Source organism: Dendrobates tinctorius, unplaced genomic scaffold, assembly GCF_039654945.1.
Source record: "Dendrobates tinctorius isolate UK_male_01 unplaced genomic scaffold, ASM3965494v1 ptg000314l, whole genome shotgun sequence".
NCBI lineage: Eukaryota > Metazoa > Chordata > Amphibia > Anura > Dendrobatidae > Dendrobates > Dendrobates tinctorius.
In genome coordinates this window covers 1,092,155-1,116,052 of record NW_027361981.1, presented here as the reverse complement: position 1 = coordinate 1,116,052, position 23,898 = coordinate 1,092,155, and the positions used below count along the sequence as shown (strand labels likewise).

The 23,898-nt window shown below is 46.8% G+C and overlaps 1 protein-coding gene across 11 annotated transcripts in view; it reads left to right on the top strand.

Annotated features, from left to right (window-relative positions):
* Positions 1–21,795, top strand: part of PDS5A (PDS5 cohesin associated factor A) — a 219,225-nt gene extending 197,430 nt beyond the window's left edge. For 2 of the 11 annotated variants that reach the window (XM_073561097.1, XM_073561098.1), the window contains exons 33-34: positions 3,731–3,884; positions 20,689–21,795. In XM_073561097.1, coding sequence (XP_073417198.1) covers positions 3,731–3,884; positions 20,689–20,724 — 190 coding nt within the window. In that variant the 3' untranslated portion in view covers positions 20,725–21,795. Of the gene's footprint in view, positions 1–3,730; positions 3,885–19,954; positions 20,078–20,165; positions 20,259–20,688 lie in introns of those variants that run through there. The other 9 variants (XM_073561104.1, XM_073561103.1, XR_012227056.1 and 6 more) reach the window with 8 other exon arrangements.
* Positions 21,796–23,898: the final 2,103 nt, after the last annotated feature.

Genomic DNA, 23,898 nt, shown 5'->3' with positions numbered 1-23,898 from the left:
TGGCCGCAACTGTAAGATAACCAACATCCTAGATAGATGTCAGCCCAACATGTCTGTTGAGCGACTCTGCTCGCCAAGCGTTTGTGCGTTTCGCAGCATGCTGAGGGTAGTAATCTAGTGCCAGATAACTTTTTTTTGGCTTGCTGCACGTGAGAATAAGAGCAGGTATGGTGAAATCCAAGAAAACTTGACTTTTTTTACCCCAGCATTTTCCATTGGGGGAATTGTATTAAAAGGTTTTTGTTTCTTTTTTTATTGAAGTGACTGTAAAATTGAAACAACTAAAGTGCCTGAATGATATTAGGAGAACTTGGAGCCTCCCCTTAGTTGTCCATGGCCTGGTTCTGCTATTCAAGCTCTGTAGCATTCAAGTTTAGTACTACCCTCAAACTATTATGAAAGTAATTTAGTAAAGTGATCATGTTTTTCTCATGCTGCTATTGCTCTCCTCACATTTACTAGTATTATGAGTTGGAGGAATTGGATAATGTGTAGTCTGCCATATGGACAGGTACAAATGGTGCTCTGTTGGCAAATGAGCACTGCACAATGGAAGTTACTTCTAGTATTGAAGTACCGGTGTATTACAAAATATTGGCCTTTGCATATAAATTAGGGGAGCAGAGGGAAATCCTAAATGATCTTTTTGATATAAATTATATTTGATATATGTGAGAAGAAGCTATATAGATAATATCAGATCCCATGCCAACAATGGTTCCCAGAGAGCTCAAATACCTTTTGGAGCAGCTTGCAGATTTTATAACGTTTCTTTGAAGTAATAGCAGTTAGGCCATGGGGACATTTGGGATTTGAAAATTACATTTGGAAATTGGCAGCATGCTTTATTTTTCCATGCCAAAATATCCGCAGCATGTAAAGATTTTCCTGTCTGCTACAGTCATTCTCTGTAGGATTTCCCTAACAAATTTCCTAGTAAAATCTGCAGCAATACCACACCACATCTTAATTCACTCTCCTTGTGCTCTCAGTAGATTATAATGGAGATCTGCAGGTGCTTCTCACAAAATTAGAATATTTTCAAAAAGTTAAGTTATTTCCGTTCTTCAGTACAAAAAGTGAAACTCATATATTATATAGAGTCATTACAAACAGAGTGATCTATTACATGTTTATTTCTGCTAATGTTGATGATTATGGCTTACAGCCAATGAAAACCCAAAAGTAATAATCTCAGTAAATTAGAATAATTAACAAAAACATCTACAAAGGCTTTCTCGGCATTTAAGAAGGTCTCTTAGTCTGTTTCAGTAGGTTCCACAATCATGGGGAAGACTGCTGACTTGACAGATGTCCAGAAGGCAGTCATTGACACACTGCACAAGGAGGGTAAGCCACAAAAGGTCATTGCTAAAGAAGCTGGCTGTTCAGAGTGCTGTATCCAAGCCTATGAATAGAAATTTGAGTAGAAGGAAAAAGTGTGGTAGAAAAAAGGTGCACAAGCAACTGGTATAACCGCAGCCTAGAAAGGATTGTTAAGAAAAGGCCATTCAAAAATTTGGGTGAGACTTACAAGGAGTGGACTGCTGCTGGAGTGATTGCTTCAAGAGCCACCACACACAAACGTATCGAGGATATGGGCTACAAATGTCACATTCCTTGTATCAGCCACTCATGACTAATAGACAACGTCAGAAGTGTCTTACCTGGGCCAAGGAGAAAAAGAACTGGACTGTTGCTCGGTGGGCCAAGGTTTTTCAGATGAAAGTAAATTCTGCATTTTATTTGGAAATCAAGATCCCAGAGTCTGGAGGAAGAGTGGAGAGGCCACAATCCAAACTGCTTGAGGTCTTGTGTGAAGTTTCCACAATCCGTGATGGTTTTGGGAGCCATGTCATCTGTTGGTGTAGGTCCACTGTGTTTTGTCAAGACCAAAGTCAGCACAGCCTTCTACCAGGAAATTTTAAAATATTGAAAAATTCTGGCACTCTATGTAGTATCAGTAAGACTTGGGACATCAAGAAAATAGCACTGATGTGAGCTGTGGTACCAACGTTACCTATGGAAAGCGCAAGTGTCACCAGAATGTGAAAATATATTGGGATTGTTAAACTTTAATAAACACTGATGATACTACATAGAGTGCCAGAATGTTTTCTATATTTTGACTAAGGAGTGGTATCCTTTTTCTGTGCACAATCTATCTCTGGTCCATACAATCAGGGCAACTGTTACCACCCACCTTTCGTGTCTACCGCTTTCCTCATAGACTGTAAGCTTGCGAGCAGGGCCCTCATTCCTCTTGGTATTTGTTATAATCTACTGTATGTGATTATTGCTATGCTGTAATGTCTATTGTCTGTACAAATCCCCTCTGAAATGTAAAGTGCTGCGGAATATGTCGGCGCTATAAAAATAAAATTTATTATTATTATTATTATCTCTTTATAACACGGAGTGACGTGTAAGTTCGCTCATTACCAGGAAACTTTACAGCACTTCATGCTTCCCTCTGCCGACAAGCTTTTTGGAGATGGAAATTTCATTCTCCAGCTGGACTTGGCACCTGTCCACACTGCCAAAAGGACCAATACCTGGTTTACAAACAACAGTATCACTGTGCTTGATTGGCCCGCAAACTCAACTGACCTTAACCCCATAGAGAATCTATGGAGTATTGTCAAAAGAGGAAGATGAGACACCAGATCCCACAATGCAGACAAGCTGAAGGCTGCTATCAATGCAACCTGGGCTTCCATAACCCCTCAGCAGTGCACAGGCTGATCACCTCCATGCCACGCCGCATTGATGCACTAATTGATGCAAAAGGAGCCCCGACCAAGTATTGAGTGCATTTACTGAACATACATTTCAGTAGGCCAACATTTTTGATTTTAAAATAATTTTTCAAGCTGGTGTTATAAAGTATTCTAATTTACAGAGATAATGACTTTTGGGTTTTCATTGGCTGTAAGCCGTAAACATCAACATTAACAGAAATAAACACTTGCAATAGATCACTCTGTTTGTAATGACTCTACATAATGAGTTTTACTTTTTGTATTGAAGAACTGAAATAAATTAACTTTTTGATGATATTCTAATATTGTGAGAAACACCTGTATATCTACGCACTTAAAGGGGTTGTCAGTTCCAAACCGATAAGTCTGCAGTCACGCACTGTGTGCTGTGGGGATTTCCTGGTTCTGAACTGGGACCAGAGAGTATGTATGCATTACACATACTCCCGGCCAGTGTATGGAAGCGAGGCCGCCCCCTGACTTGTGACACGGCCAACCAATGGGCATGGACTGCTACAGGTCGCGGCCTTGCTCCATACATGTGTATGGAAGCGAGGCTGCGCACACTCTCCCGTCCCAGGTCAGAAACTAGTGAATCCTCACAGTGCGTACACTGGGGTAATTTATAAATCTGCAGTCACACAGAGTAGCCACATGGTAACTCTTTTAGGCTGCACTCACCTGGAAGTCTCCTTACACTGGAATTGTACTCTCCACAAGGAAAAACTTTACCCCTTTACGCTCATTGCGTATCATTAACATGTCTATTCACTCTGTGATTTTGATATTATGTCTATTTTTCTTGCTGTTGAAATTTCAATGTTGAGGAGTGTTTAATAAAAGTAAGAGGACCCAATACTGACCCCTGTAGTACCCCACTGTTTACTTTGTATGTATTTTTTTTCCCCCCATACGTGCTGACTCTTTAAGCGATGATGTACAATCTCATAATCTGTTGATTCCTCCAGCAGCCTTTATCTGGGCAGTGAAGGAGAATGCCTATGGGAGATAGACTCCAGTCCAGGATATACAGCTAGTGATGCTGATCAATTTAGTGCATGTGAGAGCAGCCAGGAAACAGAAGATGCACAGATAGAAGAGAGAGGTTTCTTGAAGGTGCAGGTTAACCTTAATAATGAACAGAGTAGAAGTGTCTAGTTACATGATAATCCATAATGTCTGCAGTGCGTATATTTTTGTGCATTTCTTGCTCTAGTCCATAAGTATTGTTATGCTCTTCTTATTACCTGTCTGCAAATATATCACTATTATATGCACATTTACATTACAGGGGTTGTGTTGTCAAGTACAATCCAAGAACAAGGCTTGGATCTGCTGTTACAGCCCAGACTATATAAACAAAGAGAAAGAAAGGAGTCTAAATCCATGTGTAAAAAAATATCCCAATTATTTTATTAGATACATTACATCTAGATAAATTACATCACACATTAAGACATGATCAATGTACAATATTATGGCAGAGTGTAAAGCTGAGATACCAAGGTGCAACACTAGTGCAGTATTTTAGACAGTAGCATATATCAGACTTATATAGAGAAAGCCAGTGCCGCAGTATAAATGAGGCCCCACAGACAAAGATAGGTAGAGGCGTGATAAACCCCCCTAGTGAGGTGTACAAATGTCCCAGTGATCCCTCGCCTATCCGTCAGTGGGTCATAACCCCAGTCAGTAGCTCTTACCCATAACTGTCACAAACGTCCGCACACTGTGCCCCCACAGGCTTTATTTTATGGAGGGGGCAAAGATTTTGATCAATAAGGAGTTGTCCAAATAGTGGACAAGTCCTTTAATCACAACCCCATGGACAATGAGGCTTCTGCTGCAGGAGAATCTTCTGACACATTGTGTAAATGGCTGAAGTTCAAACTCTTCAGCCCGCTATTGAAATTCCCTTGCTTTTTACCACCCCTTCCACTGATGGCACAATGCTCGGAGACTTTATCTACAATTGAGGACCTCTCTGAAGTTGAGATTTCTCAGTCAGACCTTAAACGTCTTTCACACAGACCTCTTTCTCTCTCACCCATGACAGCACCACGGAGAGAGGGGATCCGCCCTTCAGGGACAGGAACCTACAGAAAAAGGGTGGTACCTCTCCTCCGCCTTCAGTTGGGTTCCTGTCCCTGACTGAGGGACCCACAGGACGGTACCTGTGCATCCAGGAGTCCGGGGCCGGCCTGACCGGTTATCGGCAGTGGGGAGGCCTCTGTCGCGGCAGGTGCGGTGCCCGAAGCCGCCACTGCCGGGGCCGATGCGGGCTGTCGGGTGAGCGGGGGGGAGAGACGCCGGAGTCGCCGCTCCGGAAAGGAGATCGGGGCTCAGCGGGACCCGGTGGAGCGTGGGCAGCGCCATGGTACGGAGAGTACCAAGATGGCCGCTGCCCCGGAAGTAGAGCAGCGACTTTCGGGTCCCGGAACCGGGCGCATGCCGACCAGCGCGTGCAGGGGGAGCGGTGACGTCACGGGGCGCTAAGTTTAAAAAGGTGAGGCGCAGAAACTCCTGGCTGGAAGCGATCCTAATAATGGAGGATAGCTACCAGCAACAGGAGCAGAGGCAGCAGCTGAAACAGCAGCAGCACCACCAACACCACCACCGACAAAAGGAACGAAACAGAGCGCCGTTCCAGCAGTCACTCCACGCGGCGTAGTACGTCAGCAGCGAGGAGCAAAACGCCACCAGGAGATCAGCCAATACTGGACCTGACTCCGTCTCCCGAACCGGTACCTGCAGCCACGCGCCTTTTTTTGAGGGGTAAGTGATCTTCGTGAATGTCACCCTTGTAATGCAATCCCTCTCCCTTACTAGGGAAAGAAGAAGGCTAAAAAGAACAGGGAATGTCCCACTTGCACTAAACCCCTACCGGTATCATGGGAGAAAAAACTATGCGAGTCCTGTACAAAAGAAATTTTTTGTCAGGAGACTCCGGATTTTGCATCTGACCTAAGGGCCGCAATTAAATCAGAGGTCCAGATTGCCCTCGAATCCCTTAAACATAAGGATAAAACGAGGAAAAAAGACACAGTAGAAACCTCCCTGTCAGATTCTTCCACATCGGGAGAAATCTCGTCTAAATCCTCAGAATCCGGCTCCTCAGACGAGGAAACAGGAGGGCGCCATTGTTTTCCCCTAGAAGAGGTAGACAAACTTGTGAAAGTTGTAAGGTCTACCATGGGGGTATTGGACCCGAGGCCGGATAAGACAGTCCAGGACATAATGTTTCGGGGACTAGGCCAAAAAAAACGGAGAGTATTTCCGCTGAATGAAATCGTCAAGGGTCTAATCAAAAAGGAATGGGATAAGCCAGATAGGAAAAATACTACGGTCCCTTCCCTTAAAAGGAAATATCCCTTTGAGGAGGAGGCATCCACGTCTTGGGATAGAGCCCCGAAACTCGATGTAGCAGTTGCTAAAGCCTCAAAGAAATTCGCCCTTCCCTTTGAGGACATGGGCACCCTCAGGGACCCCCTAGATAAGAAGGCGGATACCTTTCTAAAGGGGGCTTGGGAGTCGGCAGGCGGTAACCTCAGGCCAGCGATAGCAGCGACATGTACCTCAAGAGCCCTAATGGTATGGGTGGACCAACTTGAGAAACAACTGAGGGAAGGAACACCTAGAGATAAAATTTGAGATTCTATCCCAGTAATAAGGGGTGCGGCTGCATTCCTAGCGGACTCATCGGCCGATTCAGTCAGACTAGCGTCCAAAACAGCAGCACTTTCAAACGTGGCCCGAAGGACACTATGGCTTAAAAGTTGGCATGGGGACCTACAGACCAAAATGAAATTATGCTCCATCCCCTGTGAAGGAAAATTCCTTTTTGGGGAAACGTTAGATGACATCCTCCAGAAAGCAGGGGACAAGAAAAAAGGATTCCCAAATTTAGGGCCAGCGGCATTTAAAAGACCCTTTCGGAATAGGAGGTTTTTTCAGAGAAGACCACCAAGGGAACAAAAGTGGGATGATAAAAGAAGAGATAGAGGCTTCTTCTTTAATAACTCTCCCCGGGACAAAAAGCCCTCCAAGTGACAGTACGCCAAGGGTGGGGGGAAGGTTATCCTTTTTCCTTCCAGCCTGGAGGAGAATTTCAACAAACCCATGGATAATAAACCTAATCCAGGAGGGCCTAAGGATAGACTTTCTCTCTCTCCCGCCTCAAAAATATGTAACAACTCCGCTGAGATCCAGCATGCGAGAACAGGAAGCGCTAGAAAGCGAGGTTCTAGGCCTAGTGAAAAAAGGAGTCCTCCAGGGAGGTTCCCTTGCAGGATATGGGCAGAGGGTTCTACTCCCCCCTTATTCTAGTGACCAAACCAGACGGCACCTTTCGTACAATTATAAATCTGAGAAAGCTAAACAAATACGTCAAGAACCAGAGCTTCAAAATGGAGTCGATCAAATCTACCACCAAAGTCCTGTTCCCAAACTGCTACATGACGGTGTTGGACCTCAGCGACGCTTATTATCACGTCCCTATCCACAAAGACTCCAGGAAGTATCTAAGGTTAGCCGTCTCAATAAAAGGCAAGGTGAAAGAATTGCAGTACAGAGCCCTGCTGTTCGGAATATCGATAGCCCCGCCGGTATTCACCAAAATGGTAGCGGAAATGATGGCTCATATAAGGGAACAAGGCATAATAATAATCCCGTATCTAGCAGGCCGCTCGGCTCAAAAATGCAGGGAACAGAGAGACAGGGTGATGAACACTCTACAAGACCTGGGCTGGCTTCTAAATCTAAAAAAATCAAGATTGGAGCCCAGCAGGGTACAAGAATTCTTGGGCCTAACACTAGACTCAAACATTCAGGAGTGTCGCCTCCCAGACCACAAAAAGATCGCTCAAATTACAGCAAGAGCAATCCAAAATCCCTCTATGACACTAAGGAAGGCTGTGTCACTGCTGGGATCACTATCTGCCTGCCTGCCAGCAGTTCAATGGGCTCAGTTACACACGAGAAATCTCCAGTGGGACGTATTGGCCAACCAGGCAATAATAGGGGGACACCTAGAGGGTCGCATTACCCTAAATTCAAGCACTATTCATTCCCTAGCTTGGTGGGAAAACCAGGAGAATCTATCCAAAGGGATCCCCTGGGCATCAACGATAACACACATAGTGACAACGGATGCCAGTCCCACAGGATGGGGAGCGCACATGAACAACGAGGTGACTCAGAGCGTATGGGGAAATCAAGAACTAAAAGCCTCCTCAAATCAAAAGGAGCTTCTAGCAGTAGGCTATGCCCTAACACACTTCCTACCCCTACTCCAGAACCACCATGTCCGTATCCTTTCGGACAATCGGGTCACAGTGGCCTATATAAATCACCAGGGGGGAACCAGGTCCCGAGCCCTAATGGACACATCCGCCAAAATCCTCAATCTAGCGGAGGCAAACCTGTTATCTCTGACAGCCCTACATATCTGCGGTACAGAGAATCAAAGGGCAGACTTTCTGAGCCGCACCCAATTACGACAGGGGGAATGGGTACTAAAGCAGTCCATTTTTCGGCAGATTGTAAAAATGTGGGGGAGCCCAGACGTAGATCTGTTCGCTGACTTCAAAAACAAAAAAGTAGACTCCTTCTGCTCCCTAGATCCCAGGGGGAATTTTCTAACTCTGGACGCATTTATGCTCCCATGGACACAGAGTCTAACATATGCCTTTCCCCCAATCATGCTCTTTCCAGCGCTCCTAAAGAAAGTCAGGGAGGACAGGGCGAGAATGATACTGATAGCCCCCTTCTGGCCCAAAAGAACCTGGTTTTCCTGGCTAAGAATGCTCTCAGTACCGACCCATGGGTCCTACCGGATCTCCCGGACCTGCTATCGCAGGGCCCAGTGCTACATCCTCAGGCACCGAACCTCCATTTAACAGCATGGAATTTGAAAGGGCACTGATGAGGGACAGGGTTTTTTCAGAAAACCTGATAACACTACAAAAGAGTAGGAAACCGGTGACAATGAGAGCTTATGGCAGAACATGGAAAAAATTTCTATCCACCTCTAGGGCAAAGGTTCAGGACGGGGTTCAGATTGATAAGATCCTAGAATTTCTACAAAAGGGCCTAGAACAGGGTCTGGCGGTCAACACATTAAAAGTACAAATAGCGGCGTTAGGCGCCCTCTATAACCATGATGTTGCAGGGGACCCCTGGGTAGCACGGTTTATTAAAGCCGCAACCAGATCTAGGCCTATAGCCAGTCAAAGATTACCATCATGGGACCTGAATCTTGTACTTTCAACACTGACAGGCCCTCCGTTTGAACCAATTCACTCGGCACCCCTAAAAATCCTATCTCTTAAAACTGTGCTTCTGGTGGCACTAACATCAGCCCGGAGAGTAAGCGATATTCAAGCCTTGTAAGCGGGGCCTCCTTTTACAAAAATTCTAGAGGATAGAGTCATCCTAAAACCTGACCCAGCCTATTTACCTAAAGTGTCATCACATTTTCACAGGTCCCAGGAGGTAGTCCTTCCTTCCTTCTGCCCAAATCCAAAAAATAAGGGAGAAGAAAAGTTCCACACTTTAGCTGTTAAAAGGTGCCTAGTACAGTACTTAGAGGCCACCAAAAAGTGTAGGAAGGAAGGCTCTCTCTTTGTATGTTTCTAGGGTCCTCGGAAGGGGCTCAAAGCATCCAAGAGTACCCTGGCAAGGTGGATAAGGGATGCGATTGCCCTGGCATATTCATCCAGCGGGAATACCATCCCAGAGGGGCTGAGAGCTCATTCCGCAATGGCAATGGCGACCTCATGGGCTGAAAAATCTGAGGTATCAATAGAACAAATCTGTAAGGCGGCCACCTGGTCATCACCTTCGACCTTTTTTAGGCACTATAGATTAGATCTAGCCTCTACATCTGACCTGACCTTCGGGAGAAGGGTCCTTCAGGCGGTGGTCCCTCCCTAAGCTACCAATCTCTGAAATTCTCTCCGTGGTGCTGTCATGGGTGAGAGAGAATAGCTTAGTTACTCACCGATAACGGTGTTTCTCGGAACCCATGACAGCACCCGCTTATTCCCCTCCCCTTCGAGTATGGTGAGCACGTTTTACTGTTAGTAGAGTGTTTCCGTTTAGGCACGGTGCTTTGATAAGTAAGCAGTATTATAATATTGTGTATATATTTCTGTTGTCTAACCTGGAGACCCTCTGATGCTCTGTAACCAACTGAAGGCGGAGGAGAGGTACCGCCCTTTTTCTGTAGGTTCCTGTCCCTGAAGGGCGGATCCCCTCTCTCCGTGGTGCTGTCATGGGTTCCGAGAAACACCGTTATCGGTGAGTAACTAAGCTATTTCTTACCAGGAGCCCATTTGCTTTCAGGATCTGACAAATTCGAAACCTTTTTTTTCATCATACATGACGGCACCACGAGATAGGGGATCCGCCCTTCAAGGACAGGAAGCCTTCAAGATAAAAGGGGCGGCTCCTCTCTCCGCATCAGTTGGTTTACTGTCCTTGATGGGGAACCCTCAAGATGAAGACTCTTGAAGAAAGAAGAGGATGCCCGAGCCTGGGTCGGATGGTTATTGGCAGGCACGGGTCTGCTGCATCCGTCACCAGGTACTGGTAGTCTCCTTGGGGGCCATGTATTCCCATGTCCCCCCTGAGCGAACGCATGGCCACAGCCCGTGAGGCAAATGCCTGGGTGAAGTTTGTAACCTCGGAGGACACGTTTCGTGTACCCTCCCTGATACCTACAACCCACCAGATATATGGAGGTCCTCGGAGGCCACATTCAATGTGCCCTCCCTGTCGACAGTGGGTGGCCATGCAGCCCGTGAGGCACATAGTGCTCGGGCAGAATTGAAGCTCCTTGGAGGCCTCGTGTGTGTACCCTCCCTGTTGAAGCAGGTAGAGCCAGGCACTAAGGGCTGCCCTGGGGAAGAAATACCTGCAAGCAGTGGTGTCAGTGCTGATGCTTCCTCCGGACCAGGCCACACAGGTATGATGACGACAGTGGCAGAGTGGACAGCTCTCAGATCCGATGTTGCTTTTCTGCAGCACTATGGCGGGAGTCATGGCCAGGAACAAACCGCAGGTACGCAACGGAAGTGAAGCCGGGTGCGCACAGCGGGTATGTACACCCGGGGCCAGCGCACACCAAGCAGCAGCGCAGAGCCGGAATGTCAGGGGAGCGCGCACCGGAGGTGGTCCAGCACGCTCCGTAGGTAATTCTGGGGTACACACACATGGAGGATGCGTGCACCGGAAACAGTACAGAGCCCGCACTGAAAGTGGTTGCCAGGTGCGTTCCTCAGCCGGGTGTGCGCAAGATGCACATATACCTGGATAATGAGGGGGGGCGCGGGCACCGGATGTGGTTGCCGGATGCGCGCACAGACAAGGCACAGCGCGCATGCATGGGGAAAGATCCAGGAAGCGCAAGAGGCCGGCAGGTGCAGGATCAACCAGGTGATCAGTTAATCAAACAAAAAGAAAAAAGGGATAATGCTGTTATTTAAAGGCAGTCAGAAGTGCTGGCATACGTCACCAGCCATTCTAGGTTGAATGTGACTGCTCTCGTCAGGAAGAATCAGCAGCTAATCAGCTTATAAGATGGAGAGCCTTTCGCCAGAGCACTTGCAGCCACACTAGGAGGTGCAGGAGAGGCTGTCTCGCTCAAATGAGAAGAGCCAGACGCGCCGCAGCAGTAATGGAAGCCGCTCTGCAGCGTACGGGAGGATTGTCATGGTTCTAAAAAAGAGGGTTCCATAGTCTCTTTGGGAGACAGTGAGATGACCAGTCAGCGTCCAGATCCGGTACACATTCTGTGAAGCGTCCAAGTGGTGAATGAGCTTCAAGGAAGTCCAGCACGCTAATGTCTGTTCTCTTTCTCCTCTCTCTCTTATCTCCATCTCTCCCCTCTTTTTTTACATACATTGGTGGGGTGGAGTTTAGGAGGTCCCTAAAGAGTAAATCAAATGCTAAGAATAAGGGCCCCGTCACACATAGCGACACACCAGCGATCCGGACAACGATATGACCTTGTCAGGATCGCTGGTGTGTCGCTACATGATCGCTGGTGAGCTGTCAAACAGGCAGCTTCACCAGCGATCAGCACCAGCGACACGGGGGTAACAAGCAACGCACGTCGCTTAGTTACCCACTGTGTACCTTAGTTACCAGCGCGCTGGTGCAGGGAGCAGCACTTAGCAGCGCGCGGCACTTAGAAACCCGATGTGTACCTTGGTTACCAGCTCCCTGCACCAGCGCGCTGGTAACTAAGGTACACATCGGGTTTCTAAGCGCTGTGTGTCGCTTAGAAACCCTGTGTTTACCTTAGTTACCAGCACCAGCTCGCTGATTGCTGGTCTCCCGCCTGTCACACGCAGCGATGCGTGCTGGCCAGCGGGAGACCAGCGATCAAAAAAAAATGTCCTGGCCATTCCAGGACGATCAGCGATAACCGGCAGGGGGGCCGGTCGCTGGTCAGTGTCACGGCGATCTCGCTGGTGACATCGCTGTTGCGTCACAAAACTTGTGACTCAGCAGCGATCTCGCTATGTGTGACGGGGGCTTAAGAAGTGTCCCTTATGCAAAAGTCCCTTAGGAGCATCCTGGAATAAGAGATTGTTCCAGGACTCTTGATAAAACAGTGGCGGAAGAGACAGCCTCTTTCGCTGAAAACCTGAGATGCCTGATTCAGTCAGAAGTCTGTAAATCAGTGAGGGCTTTACAGTCAACGGATGCGGATAGCAAAGCAAGGGATAGGTCCAACTCCTCATTGAAGGAGGACTCCACAGGATCAGAGAAGGACTCTGTTAAATCTCGCTACTCAGAAAGTAGCTCTGGTGAGGAAGATACATTCCCAGTGGAAGCTACAGATAAGCTTATAAAAGCAATCCGATCTACCATGGGGCTGGTAGATGAGCGAGCAAAAAAGACGGCCCAGGAACTCATGTTTGGCGGTTTGCAAAAAAAAAAAAATACGTAGAGCCTTCCCTATTAACGAACAGCTGCAAGGACTCATAAAAAGGGAATGGGAAAAACCAGATAAGTCCCAGATAGTCAATTCCCTGAAGAGGAGGTAGCCCTTTGATGAAGATATCTTGGGATAGGGCTCCAAAGATTGATGTAGCGATCTCAAAAGTCGCCAGAAAGTCCTCCCTGCCCTTTGAGGATTTGGGTTCCCTGAAAGAACCTCTGGACAGAAAGACAGTTGTCTTAAAACGGCCTGGGAGGCCTCGGCTGGGGCACTAAAGCCGGCCATCGCGGCCACTTGTGTGGCTAAATCCCTAAAAATATGGGTTGATAACCTGGAGGATCAGCTAGAGCAAAGAGTCCCCAGGGAGTCTATCCTAGAAGTAATACCGACCATAAGAGCAGCGGCAGTATTTCTAGCTGAGGTTTCAGCGGATTCAGCAAGGCTAGCAGCAAAATCGGCAGCTTTGGCTAATGTGGGACGCCGTGCAGTATGGCTCAAATGCTGGCCGGGGGGGAAACAGGCAAAGATGAAACTCTGCTCTCTGCCGTGTGAGGGAAATTTCTTGTTTGGACTGGCATTGGATGACGTATTGGAAAAAGCTGGCGACAAGAAAAAAAATTTCCCAAAATAGCCATTTTAGGCCTTTTGGCGCTCCTTTCAGAAGGGCTGGAAGTTCAGAAGACAGCAGTACAAGGATCGAGACAGAAACAACTCTGACAAGCTATCCAGAGGAGGGAGAGGCTTCTACTTCAGCAAGCCCTCCAAAGACACCAAAAAACCCTCCCAGTGACTGTCCTTCTCAGGTGTGGGGGGGGGGGGGGGCTCTATCACTTCCTCCCAGCCTGGGAGAGGATCTCATCCAGCAAATGGATCTGGCAAATTGTGGGATCAGGTCTGGAGTTAAGGTTCCACCACTGACCGCCACGAAGATACATGCAGACTTCAGTACAGTCCTCTAAAGAAAAACAAGAGAGTCTGGAAGGGGAAGTAATCTCGCTCCTAGACAAACATATCTTGGAAGAGGTTCCGGTAGAGGAAAGAAAGGAAGGTTTTTACTCCCCCTATTTCTTATAAAAAAAAAAAACAGACAATTCCTGGCAGACAATTATAAATCTGAAAGGCCTCAACAGGTATCTGATAATCCCGTCTTTCAAGATGGAGACGATAAGGTCAGCAGTAAAACTCCTCTTTCCTCAGTGTTATATGGCAGTCCTGGACCTCAAGGATGCTTATTACAACGTTCCGATCCGGCAACAAGATCACAAATATCTGAGTGGCAGTCCAGATGGGGTCACAGTGGCGTCACTTTCAGTATAGGGCTCTGCCCTTTGGGGTAGTGATAGCCCCTCGAGTTTTCACAAAATTAATTGCATAGGTCACAACGCATCACAGAGAAAAAGATTCTCTGGTGATACCATATCTGGACGACTTCTTGATAGTGGGAAGAAATCTCCCTCACTGTTAAGAACAAGTCAGAATAGTGATGGAAACAATAAAGAGGCTGGGATGGCAGCTGAACCTCAAAAAATCCAAACTGGAACCAGCAATGATCCAGAATTTCTTGGGGTTAACAGTGGACTCGGTGGTGCAGGAGTGTCGCCTCCCAGAGGAGAAAGAGGAAAAAATTAAACAATTGTAACAACAATAAAAAAGCCGGAAATGACTCTGAGAACGGCCATGTTGGTGTTGGGGTCTCTAACCTCCTGCATACCAGCAGTGAAATGGGCCCAGTTCCATACAAGGGAACTGCAATGGTGTGTGCTGCAGAACGACCTGAAAATTCAGGGACGGACAGAGCGGAAGTTCACCCTCCCGGACTCTGTACTCCAGTCACTCAGGTGGTGGTTACAGATAGTCATCTCCGAGAGGAGTACTTTGGACATACACCGCCTCCAAGGTAGTCACAACGGACGCCAGTCCTTGCGGGTGGGGAGCCCACCTAGACACGTTATGGCTCCAGGATCCCTGGGCCCAGGAGGAAAGAAATCTATCCTCAAACGATTGGGAACGTCTGGCAATCGAAAAGGCACTAAAGGGGTTGTTACCACCCTTAGGGCCCCATCACACATAGCGACTCACCAGCGCGATCCCGACAACGATATCACCTTGTCAGGATCGCTGGTGTGTCGCTACATGATCGCTGGTGAGCTGTCAAACAGGCAGCTTCACCAGCGATCAGGACCAGCGACACGCGGGTAACAAGCGACGCACGCCGCTTAGTTACCCACAGCGTATCTTAGTTACCAGCGCGCTGATGTAGGGAGCTGGTAACCAAGGTACACATCGGGTTTCTAAGGGGCGCGCAGCGCCTAGAAACCCGATGTGTACCTTGGTTACCAGCTCCCTGCATCAGCGCGCTCCTAACTAAGGTACGCATCGGGTTTCTAGGCGCTGCGCGCCCCTTAGAAACCCGATGTGTACCTTGGTTACCAGCTCCTGGTCGCTGGTCTCCCGCCTGTCACACGCAGCGATGCGTGATGGCCAGTGACCCCAAAAATGTCCAGACGTTTCAACAACGATCAGCGATACCCGGCGGGGGGGGGGGGGCGGTCGCTGATAGCTGTCACACACAGCGATCTCGCTGGTGAGATCGCTGTTGCGTCACAAAACTTGTGACTCAGCAGCGATCTCGCTAGCGAGATTGCTATGTGTGACGGGGGCTTTAAGAGGACACCATGTGAGGGTCCTATTGGACAACCGAACAGCGGTTGCATATGTAAACCACCAGGGGGGCTCCTGTTCTCAGTCCTTGATGCAGATAACAAAGAGGATAATGACTCTGGCAGAACACCATTTCCTCTCATTGTCGGCCCTGCATGTCCTAGGTGTAGACAACCTGTAGGCAGATTTTCTGAGCAGGAACCACTTGAGGCATGGAGAATGGTCCCTAAAAGAGTCCATTTTTCAACGGATAGTGCACATGTGGGAAAACCCAGTATAGATCTCTTCGCCTTAAAAGCCAACAGGAAGGTTAAGAAATTCTGTTCACTAAGTCCAGCAGATAGGCCGTTGGCAGTAGACGCCTTCAGAATCGAGTGGACATGCCTTCCCTCCAATATTCCTCATACCAGCAGTTCTGAGGAAGATCAGAGCCAGTGATTGTGATAGCCTTTTGACCGAAAAGACCTTGGTTCTACTGGCTGAGAGTGATGTCAGCTAGCAATATCGCTGTAAAGTCACCGATTTTGTGACGTTACAGCGATATTACTAGCGATATCGCGGCATGTGATACTTACCTCCGACCGGCTCCCCCGCTGGTTATCGCTGATCGCGCGAGAAGCTGCTGGACCATTTCTCGTCGTCCACTTCCTGCGGCGCTTCCTGTGGCGCCGACGAGCGACGCGTGGAGCCGGGCGGGAGGACGCAGGATCGCCGAGTCTGACAGGTAAGTAGCGATCCCTGTCCCCAGCGATGTCGCTGTTGAGATCTGCCTGAGTGACAGCTCACTAGCGACCACCTAGCGATTCACCAGCGATCCTGACCGCGTCATATCGCTGGTCGGGATCGCTGGTGAGTCGCTAGGTGTAACGGTACACTTATTCGTGGTGCTCACATTGGCCCGTAGGATTGGGGATTTACATGCATTGTCAGCAGACCCCTCCCTACACTCAGGTCATGGACGATAGAGTTGTGTTAAAATTAGATCCATCATACCTTCCCAAGGTGGTATTAAAATACCATAGGGCTCAGGAGATAGTCTTACCATCCTTTTGTCCTAACCCTTGCAACCAGAAGGAGGAGAGGCTTCATTGCCTACATGTTAGGAGATGTATCCTGCAGTATTTAGAGGTAACGAGACCTTGGAGAAAGCAGAGGGCCTTATTTGTCTCGTTCCAGGGGGGCAAGGAAGGGCCTTAAAACCTCTAAACAGACTATAGCTAGATGGGTGAGAGAGGCCATTATGCTAGCGTATAGTAGTGCAGGCATGGCTGTTCCAGAGGGTCTAAAAGCCCACTCCACGAGGGCCATGGCGACGTCTTGGGCAGAGAGAGCAGACGCTTCCATTGACCGAATCTGTAAGGCGGCCACTTGGTCCTCTCCGTCTACCTTTTTCAAACATTATAGGTTAGACCTATCTGCTACCTCTGATCTCACATTCGGGAGAAGAGTGTTACAAGCAGTGATCCCTCCCTAAGAGAATACAAATCTCTAACTCTCACGTGGTGCCGTCATGTCTCATGAAAAAACACATTACCAGGTATGTAATACCTGTGTTTTTTTTCCTTACACTGAGTATTGACAGCAAGTTGTGAAAGGAATGGAAATGGCTGGATAAACATTTTTTCATATCTAAATGTTAGGACGATATGGCAAGATTTTTCAATGAAGTATACATTAGAAAACTGATGGACAACTCTTTGAAAATCTTAAAATTTTTACACAGTGGCTTTTCAAACAGCTTTGCCAAAATTGGTGGAGCTGGGTATGGTGTGGCTATGCCTGGCCGTCCAATTCAGCAAATGTACCAAACTGGAGAAGCATTTATGGCAAGATGAAACATGCGCTGAATTCATTAAGTGGCCGCTTAATGAATTTAGCGCATCTTATTCATGCTCACCCCTGTTAAGACTGGTGCACAAAATGCCAGTCTTAATGAATTGGGGCTGATTTGTTTTTTGTGATAAGACTGCCTTGAAAGATGGTTGTCCTCACTAGTAGTCTCATGTCTAACAAAACATACAGCTTTACCCATTCAGGGACCTGTAAGATTGAGTAGTTTGCTAAATTCTCTTTTGAAGCTGCCAATTTGGAGCTCAGGTCAATATTCCAATGCTCATGACTATTTATAAGGCCACAATCAACTGCATTTAACTTTAGGGTGGCATCTTTAGCTGGTACTTCTCCCAAAGATTTAGTAGACGTCTGTCTGCAAAGATCTGGAGCTGGAAGATATATCTGAGAAGTTACTCTTCATGCACCTGGCCATTTTTGTCCGCTCTTCTACCCTGTGGCCATCCATCGCATTCTATTACTGAAGTTCAAGTCTACAGATAAAAATTCAATAAAAGCTCTTACAGCTCTCCCTTTTACAGGCTCTTGTTTGGTTGGTAAACCACTGGATGAAATCCTCTCAGAAGCACCAGGTAGAAAGAGAACGCTTCTGCCTCATAATGAGCGCGTTCTTTCCAGCCATCAGATGAGATCCAAGACACATTTTTGCTCCTATTAGCATCTGTCCAGCACAGTCAAGGTTACAAGAAACATGAAATTCACAACCAGAAGTCACCCCCATCCTTGCCAATACAACTTCAAAGTCTTCATCAGCAAAGTCTACTTCAGCATGATGGGCAATCTCCTCCTGATGAGGTTAGGGTTGGGGCTTGTTGTCTTCTGTTTAAGGATGTCTGACTCTCAGAGCTACAAGATTCATGGATGAGTTAGGAGGTCTATGCAGCTTATAATTTAAAATTCTATGCCCCCAGTTTTTTCCGCAATACTCCTATGAACGCACCACCCCGAGCAGATGAATTTTTTTTTCTTTGTGAGGCCAAGGGGTTAGAGTTTGTGTTCAGGAGGGAGTACCCTTGCAATGGTTTTCAGATATTTTTGGTTATCCTCAAGAAAGGACGTTCTGTGCGCCGTCCTGAACCTCATGTTTCATAACTGCTGTATGAAGATTCACCATTTTCCGATGGAGTCCCTCAGGCCAGTTATCAGGAAGGATTTGTGCATACAGTAGGTACAGAAAGTATTCAGACCCCTTTAAATTTTGCACTCTTTGTTTCATTGCAGCCATTTGGGAATTTCCAAAAAGTTCATTTTTTTTCCTCATTAATATAATATACACTCTTCACCCCATCTTGACTGGAAAAAAGCAGACGTAGTAATTTTTGCAAATTTATTAAAGAAAAACTGAATATCACATGGTGATAAGTATTCAGACCCTTTTCTTAGTATTGAGTAGAAGCCCCCTTTTGAACTAGTACAGCCATGAGTCGTCTTGGGAATGATGCAACAAGTTTTTCACACCTGGATTTGGGGATCCTCTGCCATTCTTCCTTGCAGATCCTCTCCAGTTCTGTCAGGTTGGATGGTTAACGTTGGTGGACAGCCATTTTCAGGTGTCTCCAGAGATGCTCAATTGGGTTTAGGTCAGGGCTCTGGCTGGATCAGTCAAGAATGGTTACAGAGTTGTTCTGAACCCACTCATTTTGTTATTTTAGCTGTGTGCTTAGGGTCATTGTCTTGTTGGAAGGTGAACCTTCGGCCAAGTCTGAAGTCCAGAGCACTCTGGAAGAGGTTTTTTATCCAGGATATTTCTACTTGGCCGCATTCATGTTTCGTTCAATTGCAACCAGTCATCCTGTCCCTGCAGCTGAAAAACACCCCCATAGCATGATGCTGCCACCACCATGTTTCACTGTCGGGATTGTATTGGGCAGGTGATGAGCAGTGCCTGGTTTTGTCCACACATACCGCTTAAAATTATCCCCAAAAAGTTCTATCTTTGTTTCATTTCTCATAGTCTGGGAGTCCTTTATGTGTGTTTTTTTTTTTGGCAAACTCTGTGCGGGCTTTCATATGTCTGGCACTGAGGAGAGGCTTCCATCGGGCCACTCTGCCATAAGGGCCCGACTGGTGGAGGGCTGGAGTGATAGTTGACTTTGTGGCACTTTCTCTCATCTCCCTACTGCATCTGTGGAGCTCAGCCACAGTGATCTTGGGGTTCTTCTTTACCTCTCACCAAGGCTCTTCTCCCAAGATTGCTCAGTTTGGCTGGATGGCCAAGTAGAGGAGGACATCTGGTGGTCCCAAACTTCTTCCATTAAAGGATTATGGAGGCCACTGTGCTCTTAGGAACCTTGAGTACTGCAGAAATTATTTTGTAACCTTGGCCAAATCTTTGCCTGGCCAAATCTTTGCCTTGCCACAATTTGCTTATGCTGATGCTGTTTTAGGATGCAGAGTTCATTAGAATGGGGGCAGGTTCATTAGAAAGATTCTCCATTGTTGTCCAGCCCCCTAGGGACTGCTTTGGAGCATCCCATTGTCCAGCGTTCCCCAAAAGGCACTAACAAGAAAATTCACTCTTTGTTCTTGCCTAAAAAAGCTGCCTTTATTCTACCCTGCATTGGGGGCACATAGGGGAACACTGCACCCACCCAACTTTCGTAAAGTTGACCCGTCCTCCACAAGAGGTTCCTAATTCTCGAGTTTGGTTATATTTTCGCATTTGATATTGGCGATTTTGTGTTTCTCCTACTGCTGGTAACAAACTTAATATACAACTCACTGCCTGCAGGAGGGGTATAGCTTGTGAGAGGAGCAAACCCTTAACTACTTGGTGTCCACCTCCTATCGGCAGCAAACTAAAACCCATGGTCTCTATGTCCACCAAGCGATTTTACGAAGAATACTTTTTAAGGTAGGAATGAAAAGGAAATTTTCACGCTGTATCTTTCCAACTAAAGAGTCTCTAAAACTGTTAGGCAAAAGTAACCATTTATCTTCAGGTCAACAGCACGAAATTAGATGGATTGCCGGGATCTTGTGAAGAGACACCAAGAAGGTTCTATTGGAAATCCATTGGTTTCCTGTGCAGGCAAGTACATGGTTGGTTACCCAATGGATTTCCAATTAATTGTTTGTTTTTTTTGTTTTTTCACAAAATGCTGGCAATCCTTCTGTTTTTTCCCCTTATGTTGGGTGCACTAGTTTACGGATATATCTGGGGAATACATCCAATGTGAACAGTGCTGAATGAACACTACCATCCCAAACTACACTCATAGCCTGCGCCATCATACAAACATATCCATACCCTACATCAAACCTGCCATACCACCGACTATATGTCTGGCTAATACTTGGTGACCTAAAGTCTGTTTATACTGTACATGAAAAGTTTCATCTAGATTACCCTGGGGTATTAGTATAGAAATACACGATGTGTTACAGATCTTGCTTCTATGCCACGTTTGTTTTTGTTTTGTTTTTTATATTTTGTTTTTCTTTTTTTTTTCTCTCTCTGGACAGGTAAAAAGAAAGGTCCTGAACTCGAGACAGAAGTGACTGTCCGACACCAGGCATGCTCCACACTTCAAGATTAAATTCCAGTTTTTTATTCAGAAGAAGTTAAACTTGCTCAAATATGAACTGCTTTCTACTTTTAACAAATACAAAAAAAAAAAAGCTCATTGAATTTTTAGGAACTTTTTTTTTTTTTTCCCAATCTATTGAAATTACAGTATGGTCGTACTGGGTCTCCAGGACACAACGTGTCTGGTTTACTCTGGAAGAAAAAGCTGGAAGGTGCCGTTCTAACTTCAGCCGGCTTCTCATGAATTTTGCCCCTGCACATAGGACTTGCTGTGTAAACAGATTGTACTGCTGGTGTACATAGAGGCAAGGGAAACGCTTGTTGGACAAATGGGTTGAATAAATCAATTAGAAACTGTTTTATGTATAAAAAAAAAAACTGCGTCGCAAGTCTACTTTTTAAATAGAATAAAATGTACAGACCCAGGCCCCAACCCCAGACCCCAAGAATGTTATACTACGCTTATCTCTCTGCCCCGAGTAGGAGAGAGGGATTCACCATTTATTTTTTAAGCAGACATTTCATTAATCCTCCACCTCTCTGCCCCTCTGTCTGCTCTGGATTCAGAATTATCCAAATGTACATATTTTTTTAAACAATATATCACTTTGCGTAGACGCCGTTTTTATGACCTGTTCATGTTGGGATATTGTACTGGATAAGCGAGACAGTCCGGCATTTCATTTTATAATGTTGGTTGCCAGGTCTTTCCTAAGATGTTAAGGTTTTGACGTTTCCACGTCTATATTTTTTATTTTTTTTTCCTTTTATTTTTATTATTATAAAGAAAGTAGCTGCATTAGGTGGCTTTGTACAGGAGGCGGCCGACTCTGTTTAGGAGTTTTTGCTGTTCTGCAGTCCTTGTTTTGTTGTCTGTCTCAGAATAATTTTTCCAACTTTCAGTTTTAGATTGATGACCGTACACGACGCATGTTGTCAAAGGATTAGTGGACACGTAAATGTTCCCCTGACGCCCTGCACCGTGTATGTACACATGATCATATTTAAGTTTGGTTGCATACAATAAACGCTTCTAGGTGTCACATTGTGTCCATTGGTTATTTTTGTTCTGATTTTTTTGTTGCTTTTTTTCATTGTCTTGTCATGTTTACAGTGCTGTGCAAATTAATTGGGACTAAGCTTTTTTTTTTTAAGTAAAATCGTAAGTTGGTTATCAGTCAGTGATTCAAACCAGTTTTAACTGCTTTCAACAGGTGTGAGTGCCTGTTCAAAGCAGTTAAAACTGGTTTGAATCACTGACTAGTAACCAACTTACAATTTTACTTAAAAAAATGCTTTGTCCCAATTAATTTGCACAGCACTGTATATTCATTTTAGTAATATAAGATGATAATCCTAATATCTATATTAGTTATATTTGTTCTTCAGGTGTATATTAAAGGGACTGTCCAATCGGAAGGTTGCAAAAAACACCTCTAAACTTATGTGCACCCAGCATCTTTTGAACTCGGGCTATCTGCCATGTAAATGGCATTTTTTTTTATCCTGAAAAATCTTGTCTTTTATGGGGGAGAAGGGTGTCTTTTCCGGAGCAATTTGTTTCCCACTGGCTTGGCCGTTGGTGTTTTTTTTTTTTTTTTTTTTTTTTTTTCTCTCCATGGTTTACTCTGTTGCCTCATTGGGGGACACAGAACCATGGGTGTTATGCTGCTGTCCACTAAGAGGCGACACTATGCATAATCTGAAAAAGATTAACTTTGGCTCCGCCTCTGCAGTATACACCCCTGGACGGCGTCAGCCTTCTCCAGTTTTTGCTTAGTGTCGCACAGGAGGCACACCTAAAGATTTTTTTCTTTTTCTTTCACTCCGTTTTCTTTTTCCAGAAGACAGATGAAGAAAAGTGGGTCTCTTGTGAGACTCCCGGCATGGCTCCTTCCTCGGCCCCCTATTATGTGGTGCCCGGTTGAAGGTGAGATGGCTGTTCCCCATGTCGCTCCTTCCCCAGTCCTGTGGGTGCTGGTTCGAAGTTGAGACCCCCCTCCTTCCTCAATTCCTTTTGGTCTTGGGTTGAGGTCGAGGCAAGGAGGAAGCCCCCTGATGGTGACAGCAGCACCCTCCCTAATCCCCCTATGGGGGTATTAGGTTGAGACGCCTCAGGTAGGGTCTGTACCACGGCAATCTGCAGTCTGGCTGCCTAAGGGAGAGACACCACTCACAGTATCCAGGCACCCCAGCCCAGCTCCGGGCTCCTGTCGGGGGAGAGTGCGGCAGGCATGGCACATACAGACATAGGGCTCTCTGCGCCCCTGTCTCTGCGGCAGCACCAGCTCCATAGCACCTCAGGGGGACCCAACAAAGGGCTCCGCTTTTGATTGTGGCCCCACCGCTATCCTGCCTTTTCAATCCGCGGGGTCCAGTTCAGATCCGACCCCCTTCCGGACTTCCGCGCCGGCCTGGAGCCCTATCTGGGCAGCGGTATCTAATTTAGGCCGCGGCTTCGGCCTAGCTGAGATCGCCGCCTCATCTCCACCCCCCGGTCCGCCCCCGGATGACAAATATGACACGCTACAGTGTGGATCTAGACAGAAAGGGTGCGTTTTTACACATCACTGCATGCTCTTTCTCAGCTCTCCGCCCCCTTTTTCTCCCTCCTCATCCTCTCGGCGGCCATTTCTGCCGCAGGCATCAGCAGCTCCATGCCAGCCAGTCTCCGGGGGGCACAGGACTGTGGATCTTTGGCGCTGGACCTAGGGGCACACTGGTGGGGTAAGATCACAGCTCGGATTTTTCACTCGGCTGTGAATCCGCATTCCCTGTGAGGCTCTCCTTTTAGTTTTTCCCTGCATAGCCACCCCTGTAGGGTCCTCTTATAGCCAGCCCTTCCGCACTCTGTACACTATGCCTGGCTCTAGGTACAAGAGAACCAGGCAGGAATGCTTTTATGCATTCTGCACAGCCTGAAAAACCGCTTTCCCCAGTGGCAGCACGTACCCGCACTGTCGGGACTGTATCCAGAATACTGGGTCAGAACCCCAAGAGGCTCCTACCAATGCTTCAGCAGCTGCTACCACGCCGGAATGGGCTACCCAGATGTCGCAGTCTATGACGCAGTCCATAGATAACCTAACCTCCACATTGCTCCAGGCTCTGCAGGGTCATGTCTCGGCTATGAGCGTTACCCAGCA